Below are 14,616 nucleotides of genomic sequence, written 5' to 3' on the forward strand. Positions count from 1 at the left end.
ACAAATACACAGTCCTCAGTTACTCAGAGACAATTATGTGCACTTTTACAGTTCGATTATTTAAAAAAGGCTCTGCACTTAATAATCTCTCAAAAGGATTCTGCAGAGGAGCTACTCCCCCCAAACACATACAGTTTTGGTCAAGAATCCAAGATAAATAAATCATAAATCATTTAAGGAGGAGATTGCGGCAGCAAGCAGTGTTGGCATTAGGAATCAGCAGGGGAAAGGTGGGAACTTGCCATTTTTAAAGGCCACTTAGCACATGTGATTAGATGTTAGTTTCCTGAGTCGGTGCAATCTCCAGTCGGCTCACCTTTGCTTAACTTTGACCGAGATCAGCCAATAGAAAGCCTGATGCACCCCGATGTCTGAAAATGTATTATTCCATGACGTTTTAACACTATATATATACTACACACACACACACACACACTACACATATGCTGCAATCAATTTCATGTCAGAAGTCAGTATTCCTGACTTGCGATCTGAATGCGGCACAGTGCACATGCCAAGGAAAACAAAGCCGCTTGCAGGGAACTGATGTTTGTCGCGCAAGTCTCTGAGATTCACCAGCATCTGCAGAGGACCTACATCCCACCACAGCGCCATTAGAGAAGAGAATAAAACATAACTTTTAAAAAAACTTTATGACCTTACATTTTGAAAAAAACAATTTAAGAATTTAAATTCAGAGCGTTAACATAACAGCAAACAAGTATTTGCTCTATGAAGATATGTGGACCAATGTCTGCCTGTGCAGAGAATGAACTCTCTCTCTCTGTGTGTGTTGCTATCCGAGCGTCTCCTTGCTTTGTGTACATAGCAAGGAGACGGCCATTCATGCTTTAGTGCATGTTATATGTGAGCAAGCACTACTGGTTAGCTCACGGCCGCCACTCTGCACTGCTGTCATATGGCGGCTACAGCTGATAACACCATCCCATCATTGGTGTTGTGCCAACAGCGTAGCACCCACCCTCAGGTAAACACTCTTAGCTCTGTCTGCACTCGCTTTTAGCACAGTTAGCTACGAGCCGCCGGCTCAGCCGTCGCCATGTTGAGAGCTGTTGAGAGGCAATATAAACGTTCCCAATCTCGTATTTAGCAAGTTTAAGGATCTGTGTAACCCTGTTAAAAGAGACGGGAGGCGTAGACTCCTAGCTTACCACTTGCTCGTAAAGACATCTATCAAGCACAAATCAACTGAATGGAAATGGCAGCGTCAACGTTGTTACATACAGTTTCACAACACAAACACTGCATAAAGTAACAATTGGTATAAAAGTTTATTCTGCCTAGGTTCACTGTGTGTGCCGTCATGTTGCTGTGACATAAGGTCTGTTTATGTCGGGGCTAGATGGACCTTACCCGAGTTTACCAGTTGGAATTCTGATTTGCAATTTTCTGTATTGGAGGTTGGGTTCTGAGTCAATGGATTGTTGTAATTTTGCAGTAATTGCAACATTTATCTATTACCTGCACCGGAATAATAACATTACGTCATTTTTTCGGGCTGTGTGCCGTCATTGAACAGAAGGGTATGTGGCCATTTCTTCAGCCGTGCAAATTGTTTATCTTTATTATTGTGTTGAGAAAAATACAGAAATGCAACTACCAGGATGTATCCCTCCAGCGTGGATCAAAACACAGAGAAGATTTTCACACCAAAGATAGTTTCACTTTGAAATACAGCCTCTTGACTTCATTTGTTCAGGCTGCTGAAGCCTCTTGTTAGGCTCGGCTGAACGTTAGAATGCATTTTTGCACCGACCAAGGACTGTATGTTTGTCCCCCATCACTTACAAGGTAGCAGCACTAGAAGGGATTATTTCTTGAGGATAAAGATTACAGTGAACAACTCTTTCCAGGTACGGAGCAGTGAGTATTTTATCAACCTAATAATAAACAATGTATCATTTAAGTGCCTTTAAAAAGGCTTTAAAAAAAATCTGAGTCACAGTGAGAAGAAAATGACAAACAGATGCAGTAAATGTTTCATTTAGGGGTTTCATGTCTGAAAACCAGAGTAGTTAATAACTCAGAGAGTCCGTCTTATCTGTGCTCCGTCCTCTCTAACTTAAAGACATTTATTAGGCTTTCATCTCCTTTAGTCCCTCTCTATTCCTACATAAACATCATGTGTCCTTCGGTAATTCTGGTCACTTGCTACCCGTCTCCATTTCTTGACCATTGACAGCTCGAACTACATGAAAACCATTCATCATTGCTTCTTTAACATCAGATTAATGTGGTGGAAAACAAAACATATGGACTCTCTCTCTCCTTCTGTCACTCTGATGCGCGCACACACACACACACACACACACGCACACACACATATACAGTACCCACTCGGCTAGCTCTGTATAAGCTATCAATCATAGATTTTGTCATTATTCAACTGTGTCATCGACAAGCCCCTCTCCTCCTTTCTCTCTCTAGTCTCTGACTTTGTCTCTCTCTCTCTTCTTCCCTTCCTCTATTCTCTCTCTCCCTCTCTCTCTCTCTCTCTCTCTCTCTCAGACACAGACAGAAGAGAGGGAATCATGAATCATAAATCTTATGAATGCCATCTAAAGACTGCTCAGCGCTATGAGAAAGAGAGATGATTGATAGACGTGAGTGACTGTGGCGAAAGCAAAGAAGATGGCCAGAAGGTTGTAACCAGCAACACTGAGGTCAGAAACCGCAGTTCAAGGGTCAAACGTATCAGAGGAGGCACAATATGGCCAAGAAGGAAGGAGAAAATGGGGGATTGAGGGGGAGGAGGGGAGAGAGTAAATGGTTGAAGGGGAAGGGAGAGAGGGAGGAGGAGGAGGGTGTGGGGGGATGCTGCCACAGTGAGGCTAAAGCCATAACTCATCTTTTATTAAAAATAATGAAAAAAACTTAATGAGTTAATAATATCATGGAGAAGGAGATAGGGAGTGAGACAGAGATGGAGGAAGGGACGGGAGGATGGAGGAAAGGAAGGAAAAGAAGAAAGGAAATGAGGAGAGAGACACGGCGGAGATAGAAAACAGAACAGGGTCAACGTGTGTCTCTTTTCACCCTTTGGTCATTTATTCCAGTTTTCAAAGTTCACACAAGATCCATTACAGAGGCAGGGACAATCATAGCGATCCCCCTCTTTCTGCCGACCTAAATCCCAAAGCCTGCTTGGTAATTAAAGGCACTTAACAACCAATTAACAGTGATGAGCTAAATTAGCAGGATATTGTCTCCTTTGACTAGGCTACTGCATTATCAGTGTATTGAAACAGCGATGAACAAACCTCAGTGGCCCGTGTTTGCATGTAGGCAAATGACGGATTAATTACTATTAAAACATCAGCATCTTAATGAGCTTGGAAACAATTAGAGAGGTCGTTAGCGTGTGGAGAACGGCTGAGAACAGAAGAAAGGGGGGGAGGGGGGGGGAGAGCACAAAACAAGAGAGAAATCTTCATTGGGAAGCAATACTGATTAAATGGACGTACGTTCGCACTCATCGCCCAATATCTGCGGACCTATTAAACACATGACATCACCATTTGTCTTTTCTACCATCAAGCTACTTTTCTCCTGCCATTATCTTTCCCCCCGTCTACTCCGGCTTCCCCAACTCGCTGCCTTCGTTTCGCCTCTCATAAAAAGCCTTTTTCTTGCTCTTCCACTCCTTTCTCTACTTTCTGCTATTTCACTCCCATTTCTTCCTTCCTTCATGCTTGGGGGGCACAGTCCTGTGAAGGAATTTAATATGCAACTTTTATATGAGAAACCAATCGCATACGTCTGGGTCTATTGGGCTCGCAATCTATCGGCCCGGACGGCTAATGCAATAGAGAGAGCCGGGGCTATTTATCACACAGGGAGCTATCTTTTCCCCTCTCTCTCTCTCTCTCCCACTCTGCCCTCGCTCTCTCTGTCTTTATTCAAGCCCAGATTCCTGGCTGCCACTAAATCAGGCCAACTATGAGCTATGGCTGCCCAGAGGGCATCTCTTCTTTTATAGAGGGATTTGGATTTTGTATCTACTGGTTCCTCAGTGGTCGTTGAGACTGTGCTAACGGAAGCTATAAACATTCAACAAACAAAAGGCAACCACTTAAATGTTCCTCCGTCCCCACTGTAATGATCATGAACATGTAGAGATATATGGACGGAGGGGGATGCATAAACCTGATGAATAACATATCAATGGCATTTACAGTGATGCCGGCAAAGATTTGTTTGTGTGCTTCAGACAGACACACATACAAAGACTACACATGAACAGACACGTGTAGACATACTTTACTGTTTAAGTAATGCGCTCTAATTCACACAACATTACTTGTAGCAGTCACACACGGCAGCGGCACAACCTCAAAAGTTTCCTCCTGAAAAACAAAAGCGACAGTGTGCAGGGGACGCTGCCCACCTGCAGCAATTAAAATGCCTCAGAAAACCCAAATTCATTTCAACAAATTAGCCACATTACTGGCCACTGTGTAATCGCTGATGGCAATTAATAAGAAATTAGTCACAATCAGCCCTATATTAACATCTCACCCAGGGGCCGCGGCTGGAAATTAATAACCGGAGATTCATCTCTCTTACTGTCTTTCTGGCTCTCTCTCTCACACACACACACACACACACACACACACACACCTTTGCCCACCTATATTGTTCATGAATCTCCTCTAAGACACAGACACTGATTTTTTTCCGTGTGGATCGTCTCATATGATCCGCAATCTGCTCATGTCAGCTAGCCAGCTTCCTCTTTACTGGGGTGTGAAAAACTCCTGAAAGACATGTGCGTGTATGTGCGTGTATGTGCGTATATGTGCGTGTGTGTGCGCGCATGTGTGTTTTCTCCCCAGTGCAAGTACAATCACAACATTTGCTATGAGGTTCGTGGACATGTATGTATAGAGATAAACAATACACTGTATATCGGTGTGTGTGTGTGTGTGTGTACTGTACGTGTGTGTCAGAGAGGTGCTACACAAATGGGGAGGGGGCATCGGTGGAGATTGGGTCCGCCTCTAGGGGTCCTCACACCAATCAGCAAAGCGCACCAAGAATCAATTAACACCAGTGGGAGGGGGCAGAGGGTACGGCACCACACACACTCAGACACACGCGGTCCGCACGCACACTGCCCACACACATGGTACTGTCTGAGGAGATATCCATCAGATCACACATTGTGCCAATGTGTGTGTGTGTGTGTGTGCATGTGTGCACGGGTACGTGTGTGTCTTTGAGTGTGTGTGTCCCTATCCTGGTGTGCCCCGGTCTCTCATGGTGTGAGGTTGGGGAACAGATTGGGGGTCAGCAGGGGGGTCAGGCCAGGGTCACCCCCGTCTGAGCCGTTTGTGTATGTGTCTGTGTGTGTCTGTGTGTGTGTGTGTGTGTGTGTTTCCATATGCGTGTGTAGCCTGACCACCACTTCCAGAGCTCACTGGCAGGCAGAAGTGAATAAGATGGATGGTGTTGATTCATACTCTGAATTCATTGCTCCCCCTGAATCCATAGAGAATAAATACATCCACAGAAATTACGAAGCAAGGGACCAAAATGAGTATCTCACATTTCATATTCCTCCTTCACTTTTTCCTCTCTCTTTTTTCGCTCCCTCTGGTTTGGGGACAGCTGCTGGCTACATGAAAACCATTCATCATTGCATCTTTACCATAAAATTATTGACAGAGAGGAGGACGAGGAGCTTTATTGGCTACACGTTACAAGGTTGGACAAAGAGAACAGTCCCCCATCAGTGAAAACATGAAAACTTGAATTAGCCAGTAAGAAAAGGTAACCATGTTTTGGGGACAGTGTGGATGCCTATAGCTGAAAAGGAGAGCAGCGAAGAGAGAGAGAGAAATAAAGCGATAAAGATGTTTCCGCCACAACGGACAAAACAGAACGGCCAAATAAAGTGATCAAAGAGTGTCTACCATTTGCCCCTGAACGTTCCACTGCGAAACTCCACCTCTCTCCTCTTCCTCTCCCTCTCTGCACGTTGCCGTCTCCATCTGTTAGCCCGTTGCACTCGTCCAGCCACTAAATCCCCCCCCCCCCCCCCCCCCCCTTCCTCGTTTCCTCTCCTTCTCTGCTCCTCCCTGGCCTTCCTACCCTCAGGGAGGTAAGGTGATCTCCCTGTGCTGGTGTAAGTGACTGGTATTAGTCTCCTTCTCTGTCTGTCTGTTTGATCCTAGCACTAATGACTCCACAGGGACTGGGGTCTGATAATGGGAAATCAATATAGAGAATAGCGCTCTGGAGTGGCCTCACTTAGCTCTCGCTCTTTCACGCCTCACAGCAAAGTGCCTCTGTGTGTATTTGTGTGTGTGTGTGTGTGTGTGTGTGTGTGTGTGTGTGTGTGTGTGAGGAGGGGGCATAGTGTAGTTATGGTGTGTGTGTGTGTGTGTGTGTGTAGAGGGGCGTAGTGTAGTTTGTGTGCGTGTGTGCATGAGCGTGTGTGTGCGGATCAGAATTAAAATAAAGGCCCATTGCTTGGTGCATGCAAGTGTACAAAATATATAACTTTGTATTTACATGTTTTGTAATTTAAATTGGGGATAACTTGCTCTTCTACAGGTTAAAGGAAATCTGCAGCTTACGGAACATTTTAAAAGCACATTGGATCAAATCAAAGTTAATGGATAGTTGACATTTTTGGGGTCATCCGGCAGTAATATGCATATGTGGCTGTGTACAACTGAGCGTGTGTGTCTAATCGGTCACACTCCTGCGCCTGGGGCCAGACAGGTGGGGCTGGTGGCATGAGGCTGGTGCCCCCCCTCCACCCTGAGGGGCCAGAAGGCCCAGCAAAGCAGGGGGCTGGAGTAGCTCCCTCTGCCAGGCACCAGAGCAGTATTGCTGGTGGCAGCTGGTCCTCTGTCCCTCCCCCACATCCTCCCCTGCATGAGCGCCCCGCGGGCAGGCAACAGGAGGGGTGAGGAGGTCAAGAGGCAGGAGAGAATGGGTGGAACGGCGGCGACATGCAGGATAATCAGCTTTTATGAAGCGGAGAGGACACAGACAGAGAGAGACGGGAAACACAGCTCTGACACAATGCAACTGACTACAAGCCGTAATGAATTAACACATTAGCGCCACGACCAGAGGCGTTCAGGAGCACTCAGCTGCTCTTAAACACAAACCCGCACTGGCACACTCCCTCACACACACACACACACACACATAAATCAGTCATAAGTCATTAAAGCAATAGCAAACACACGCACTTATTAATTACATCAGTCATTTTGTGGATGGCAGATGCCCCTGAAAGCCATCGAGTGTGATGAAAGGCTAAAAATGTCTCCATAAAAACAGCGGAGAAACTTTTACTTAGCACTCAGAATGAATAAAGACAGAGATTAACTCTTAAAAGTACAACCACACACACATAAAGACGAGACAACATTATGGGAATCCTCTTGACCAAACTCAAGCCATGTGTTCAATTATCATCAGCCCCAAATGATCCCAAATAATGCTTTAACTCTTTCTCTCACATCTCAGTCTGCCATCCTGTTTTTGCTCTCTGCTCTCCGTCCATCCCTATAATTCACGTCTGTGCGGTTTACTTACTTCCCTTTCTCACTCTCTTCCTCTCCATCCTCCTCTCCCTCCCTCCCTGACTTTTAACCAGCGTGAAGAGGCAGCCATGCATTCAACCATCAGACAGGCTTACATGGTCTACCCTCACACGCACACACGCACACACGCACACACGCACACATGCACACACACACAGAGTCAAAGCATAATGTTCCTCAAGTGTAACAAGAATGCAATGTTCACTGAAACAAATATCAGGGCATCTTAAATTAGCATCCTGATACATGCAGGAAGAAAAAAAAGCTTACATGACTGATTTGTATATAAAAGAAAGTCTGTCTATTGGTCGCTTTTTGACTTCCTGAGAATGTCAGACAATCCACCACTATGTTTTGATAATCAGCTGCTTCAACATTTCAACAGCATTTCTTTTCCGTTGTGACTTATCATTCTTTCAATAAAAACAACCTTTTGGGATGACAGCTTTCATATTTGGAAATTAAAAACCTCTAATACTGATCTACCAAGCCATATATTTGACATTTACAGTGACATTTTACATGGCGTATCTGATTTTTTGAGTGTCCACAGAGCGGTGGTCCAGTGACAGCCCAGGGATGACGATGGCCCTGACCGAGTCCCTGATGGGGGATCCCATTCCTCTCTTCTCATCCAACAATCCCACTGAGCATGTCAATATGAAACACTATCCCCCCACACTGGGGCCACGCTAGGCTACCCCTCCCATTACAGACAAGGCAGGCTTATATTGATAGGATGAGCCTGTAATCTGCTGCCTCTGTGTGTGAGAAGATGCATGGCTTGGTATAGAGAAAAGTGTAAATTAGACTAAATCAAGTCTCCCAACAGTAAAACACATTTTCTCTATATTGCACTCAACGTGAGCATGATTTACTACACGACTTTTGTTGTATGTGGGTTGAGGGAAAGCGGGCCATAAAGCTTTGTTTACCCAACTTTAAAAAATCCACAGCCTTGTAAATGTTGTCAGATGGCCAATGCCGGTGTCTTTCAGCTTAATACTACCTATATTAAATAGTTTAAATATTTCATAAGGGCGTTTTTTTCGAGCAAGGGAGGGGAAATCGTTAGCCGCGGTAAAGTTTCATTAACTGGTCCCCATTTCGCTGCGAGGCAAACTCATCTCCTCTTATTGTAATAAAACAATCTCTCTCTCTCTCTGGGTGCTGCTATCCACTCATCTCCCTCTCTCTACCGCCTCTCTCCTTCTCTTTTACATCATAATAATACACTACATCCCCTTTAAATGCACTATTACTTACCGCTGCCTTTTCATATTGTAACATCACGGGCACTTTAGCGACAATATAAAAGCGTGTCATTCATTATTCAGAAGCAGCCGGCCTCGTCCCCCTTTTAAAAAGTCAGGCGCGCTGGTGAAATTGATAACAGCGAAGAGACGCGCAATAAAAACGCAGCCCCCGGGTACCGAGCAGCAGCCCAGACCCCCGATTATGCAGATCAAGTGGTAATTTCTCAAACAAATCGCACTCTTTCACTCTTTTGTTGTCGTTTCTTTTTTGGACTTTTGGAATCAGGGTGTCAGCTTTTATATTGCCATGTGGAAAAAAACGAGGATTGATGCGCATCTTAATTGTTCGCGTGGGCTGCAGGCTTTTCAGAAACACCATCTAAATATTTGGGCCTAAACGAGATAACCTCAAGGTTGCTTTGTAAAGGGGGTTGGTTGTGTGTGTGTGTGTGTGTGTGTGTGTGTGTGTGTGTGTGTGTGTGTGTGTGTGTGTGTGTGCGTGTGTGTGTGTGTGTGTGTGTGTGCGTGTGTTTTAAGTGGACTCTTGGCATCAATTATTTTTTACGTTTTCTGCTGTAATCATGAAGCAATGAAATTACGTTTTCAACATTCAGACTATCAATACATGCAGTGAGGCTGGCTGGAGGCGGGCTGGGGCTTCTCCTGGTGGCTTTTGGGTAACCGGTGGTATCCCGGTAGGTCAGAGCTAATGTTTCATAATCATTGGATTACACCGGATTACTAACCCCCAACATCTGCAACCAGTGGGACCCCGTCTGCTGTACAGGCTGGAGGGACTGCCTTCACTCAGCGATAAAGGCAATAATTATCCCTTTCCATGAAGCAGTTATTCAGTTGGAATCTGTATGCCTCCTACGTGGTCGTTTAATTGTTATAAACAAATTAAATCAATTTAAATATGCGTTATGTTCGAATGACGAACTCCGCCACAATTACTGTTATCCTTGTAAATGTCATCAAGAGAAACATAAAAATGTCTACAAAGATGACAGCTATAAAAGACCAATTCTCCCCCATCAAAAGCCACCGGTGAGCTCACATATGGCGGGGTGAACCAGCCAACACTCAGACTGTCCATATTGCCAAACAAACACCTCGGGCCTTGTCCCATCTCATATTGCTTCATAAGACTTTATTGTAAATCGCGAGATGCGGATCTCTTTTTTTTTTATTTCCTACTACAGTTTTGCATTTCTGTGTGGTTTTCTAGCATATAACCTCACACTTTATAATTTCATTTTACTTTTTCTTATGATTTTTTAAATGCAGAAAAACATACAGTAGCAGTTAAATTCGGGATGCATTATAATGGTTAGTGATGACAAAAACATTAAACACTGACAATTATAGCCGGCATAAAATGTTGCCAAGAAGACAGGATAACCCCTACCTAAAATGTAATTACGTACATAGTTCAGACGAATAAAACACATGCCTACAAAAAGACGATGGCTAATGAACAGGTTGAGTCGATCTTTTATAAGCCTACAAATATAAACCTCGTTGTCATTAAATGAATATGTTGGCCATTAGTTTGTTTAAGTACTGTAATGTGATAGCCGAAAGAGCCACCTGCCGCATCCGAACCCGACGCGCATTTGTCTGACAAGTTAGTGAAAATGTGATTATCTGGTCACTTTGGGCGCCCGTTACATTGAATCTGAGCGGTTAGCAGCTTCGAGAGCCCGGACACTTTATCTGAAGTAGCCCATGGCCTTCCCTTGTCAGGTCATTTAATGTGGCCCTGGCTACCAGGAACAAATAAGGCCACATAATGCTTTGCTATATGCTCAATAGGTGCTGCTAGTGGTCAATTAGGCTGCTGTCCTTACATTTTAAAGACAGACATGAGGGGTTTCATGTGCGTAATTACGCACGTGGATTTAACGTTTTTATTCTGTCTCAATAATCTCACACATACCGTATTTAATAACAGCTACTGGAATGGATTATTGAGTAAATGTGTTTCAATGATTTTACATTATGTTTCTAGCTGTGAACATTTCAGGCTTCAAATAAAATATTGGAAAAACATTTCCTTATTTTTGGTTTCAGCTTAAAAAATCTAACATTTCGAAACAGTGCAGGGGAATGTTGAAGACACATAAAAAAAATAACTCTCCATGTTTGATAATAAATCGTGGACGATGATGGATTCTAATAAAAGGGAATAGAAATTCAGAGCGACATTTCTTCCTTTTGGTCTCTCCTTTATAATGCATCCACGATAAATAGTCTTCAGGTTATAAAGCACTTCCTAATAGCTTTCATCCAGTTGTCGAGTAAACTTATTATTCACGTACATTCCACATGTGTCAAACGATAGAGATTGAAGAGGTGACACAGACAGCAAGAACGATGCGCACTTTGTCTCGCCTGAAAAGTGGTAATAGGCAGAAGCGTCATTTCATCAGACCCGAAGGTGTGCAGAAAGTTTTTCCATCTGATATCATTTGTCACCAAAACTTATATAGTGAAGACATTTATGTGGACGAACGGAACACAGACAGATGACCAAACAGCAGTTGGTTGAAACGATAAAATATTAGATGTTCGTCACCAAAGACGTCTACATCTTCAGTGATCCCTGGTGCGATTATTTTACATATGCCACTTCAATAACCATGAAGCTGTCGCGTGCTCCTTACTCTCCGTTATAATGACAAAAAAACATCAAATACTGACTCACTCAGAAGACATGGATATGCCATATTTTGCCATATATATGTATATATCAAACAAGCTGACGCCCGTGGTTATGGGAAATATTGGTTATTGTGCCAAAGTGTGGGCCTACCCCCCATTAACATTCAATCAGTCATTCTGGTGCCAGCCAATGAATGGTGGAGAGGGATGGAGGAGGACGGAGCTGCTAAACTGAGCGTTTTGACGCGCAGAGAGGAGGACAGAGCGTCACATCTCTCCAAACGCCCATCAAACTTTCACCACAGCCTGTAGAGAGGACCCAGTCCTCTGAAAGAGGCCTGTTAGAGACAACAAGGAGACGCTGGGATCGGGGCAGACGGCTGGACAGCGATGGAGACACTACTGGCGGTTACTTTTGGTACAGTTTGACCGCACTGTGATTCTCCCTGAAAATATCCTGTTCAGTTTTTTCGTCTTTTTGCGACAGTGTGACGGGAATGGAGCAAGCACCCAGCGCGCCGAGCCCTCCTCCAAAGCCGGCTCACCATGAGCCCATTAGCTTCGGCATCGACCAGATCCTGGGAGCCGGTACAGAGCCAGAAAACGGGCGCACGTCTGGAAGACAAAGTGGATCCGATTTAAGCAACGGGGACGGTTATTACAGTTTAGGAAGCCCGACCGGGTCCAGCGCGCCCTCGTACACCGCGCTGTCTATCTCTCTGTCCGGTATAATGCCTCCGGTGGAGGCTTCAGGTTCATACGGGGAAAGCAGGAGTCTGGGCAGCCGTGGAGTGATTCGAGTCCCGGCCCACAGACCCATGACAGCCCCGGGACCCCCGGCCCCCGTCCAGAGCGCTGTCCCGGGTTTTGGAGGGCTGTGCTTCCCCTGGATAGGAAACCGGTTCGCCAAGGACAGAATATCAGGTAGGCGAGCTGTGACACCTAACGGGTTCCCCTCATTAATAATAGATTTGTTTAAAATATTAGTAACGGCTGCTGAATCATTGAAGACACCGGTGCCAAATACGTGTAAAGGCTTTTACAGCAGACTGTAATGTTTTACGTTTAATATTCCTTAAACAAAGAAAAAAAAACACGACACATGTGTTAAAGTGTTTTTAAATAATGGTGTATACTACATTTACAGATTATTAATAATCGTCTTGTGTCAGCGTAACTGACTTCACGTGTGTTTTATGACTTAAATATTTAATTTCGACATCCTGTAGATAAGAAAACAAATGTAGTTATGCACAATCATAACGCTCTATTTTTGTGTAACCAAACAGCATTGGTCTGTCATAATAGATTGCTGTGAGTGAAAATGAACTGAAAATGTGATTATTAGGCTAAATTGAGGGATAACTAAGAATATGATTAGGTTGTCAAATAATTTACTTCAGAAATTAAAGAAAAACGTAAAATGAAATTACAATCTAAAATAAAAAATACTATCCAAAATAGTAAAATGTGTGTGTGATATGTTTTCTGTATTTAATACAAAGGTTAAGAAGATAAATTGAAGATGAACAGGAGCCTTTATTAACAAAGGCCTTGTATGTGAAGAAAAGATAAATAGGCCAATAGACCTGCTGTAATTAGCAGGGCGGATACTAGCCGTTTATTTCTTATAATTACATTGTTTTCAATAGGCTACTTGGCCAGACTAATCTTTCACAATAAATTTCATCTCACATACTTCACATATGGCTTACACAGTCTAAATGGGGAATTGTTGTCAAACAGGGCAGATATCTGTGATATATGGCCTTGAATTTCCATACAGAGTGGGAAGTGAATTAGTCTGTTTGCTGCAGTAGAAAATATCGTCTTCCACTCATCGGTTTGTCTCTCCGTTCCTTGCAGCGGCTCTGGTGCCGTTCGCCGTTACGAGACGGATAGGACACCCGTACCAGAACCGGACACCGCCCAAACGGAAAAAGCCCCGCACGTCCTTCTCCAGAGTTCAGATCTGCGAGCTGGAGAAGCGCTTCCACCGGCAGAAGTACCTGGCCAGCGCCGAGCGGGCCGCCCTGGCCAAGAGTCTGAAGATGACAGACGCACAGGTCAAGACCTGGTTTCAGAACCGCAGGACCAAGTGGAGGTTGGTATGAAATGAACATTAACGTGTTCATCAATATTTGTTACCGCATTTCATCACACTCCAGCCGTTAAAAATCCGCACCACCTTCGTGGCCTACATGTGTTTCAGTCGCCCTGTTCAAAAACCAAACTTTCCTAGTTCTGCACATGACCCCACGTACCATTTCCTGTGAATTGACCCCCGTCGACACGGAACCAAAACACTACCGTTTAGACATAAACACCAATAATAATTTTCTAAAAACTGCTTTGATAGAGTTTATTAACATATTTTATTTGTTCTCTTATTCTTTTTCGCCCTCTTCAATGAAGTAATAAAATAGAATAACAAATAGAGATCATTTATTTAGAAAAATCACCAGAATGTAGTTTTTATGATTATTAGGCTACAGCTAGGGAATTACTACATCTTTTTTATTTAGCAAATGTGTCCTGCTAGAAACAAACATTGACTTCCTTTCATCGATATTATTTTATTTTTATTCTAAGAACTTATCACTGCTCTTTTTTGCAGCTTTTGGGAATTTACGCACTTGTAGCTTTTTTTTCTTGCTGCCCTTTAATCTTACATAACCTCACGTTTTATTTATCTATTGATGTATTTATTAATGTTTCTTTTCCCCCCCCCCTGTCTTTATTCAGGAGACAGACAGCCGAGGAAAGGGAGGCGGAGCGTCAGCAGGCCAATCGCCTCATCCTTCAGCTGCAGCAGTCCGCCCTCCAGAAGTCCCTCATCGAATCAGCGGTGTCGGATCCACTGTGCGCCCATAACTCCTCCCTGTATGCCCTGCAGAACCTCCAACCCTGGGCCGAGGAGAGGGAATAGACGCCAGCCACAACGCTGTAATCAATAAGCATCAGCTCTTATCCCTGGGAGGATAAATCAATTAAATTAGACCCACATGAAGACAGTGGAACTTACTTTGATCCATGCAATGGATAAAAAAAAATGTTGGACCAGATAAACTGAAGAATGGGTCCCAGCCATTTGAGTGGACGGTTGG

General features: G+C 44.0%; 1 protein-coding gene across 1 annotated transcript; it reads left to right on the forward strand.

Annotated features, from left to right (window-relative positions):
* Positions 1–12,006: 12,006 nt before the first annotated feature.
* tlx3a (T cell leukemia homeobox 3a) lies at positions 12,007–14,438 on the forward strand (the record flags this gene model as incomplete). The annotated part of the gene is made up of 3 exons (XM_079167648.1): positions 12,007–12,433; positions 13,376–13,613; positions 14,255–14,438. 3 exons carry the CDS (start codon positions 12,007–12,009, stop codon positions 14,436–14,438), a joined length of 849 nt encoding a protein of 282 aa, XP_079023774.1.
* Positions 14,439–14,616: the final 178 nt, after the last annotated feature.

Source organism: Pholis gunnellus (genome assembly GCF_910591455.1).
Source record: "Pholis gunnellus genome assembly, chromosome: 10".
Classification (NCBI taxonomy): domain Eukaryota; kingdom Metazoa; phylum Chordata; class Actinopteri; order Perciformes; family Pholidae; genus Pholis; species Pholis gunnellus.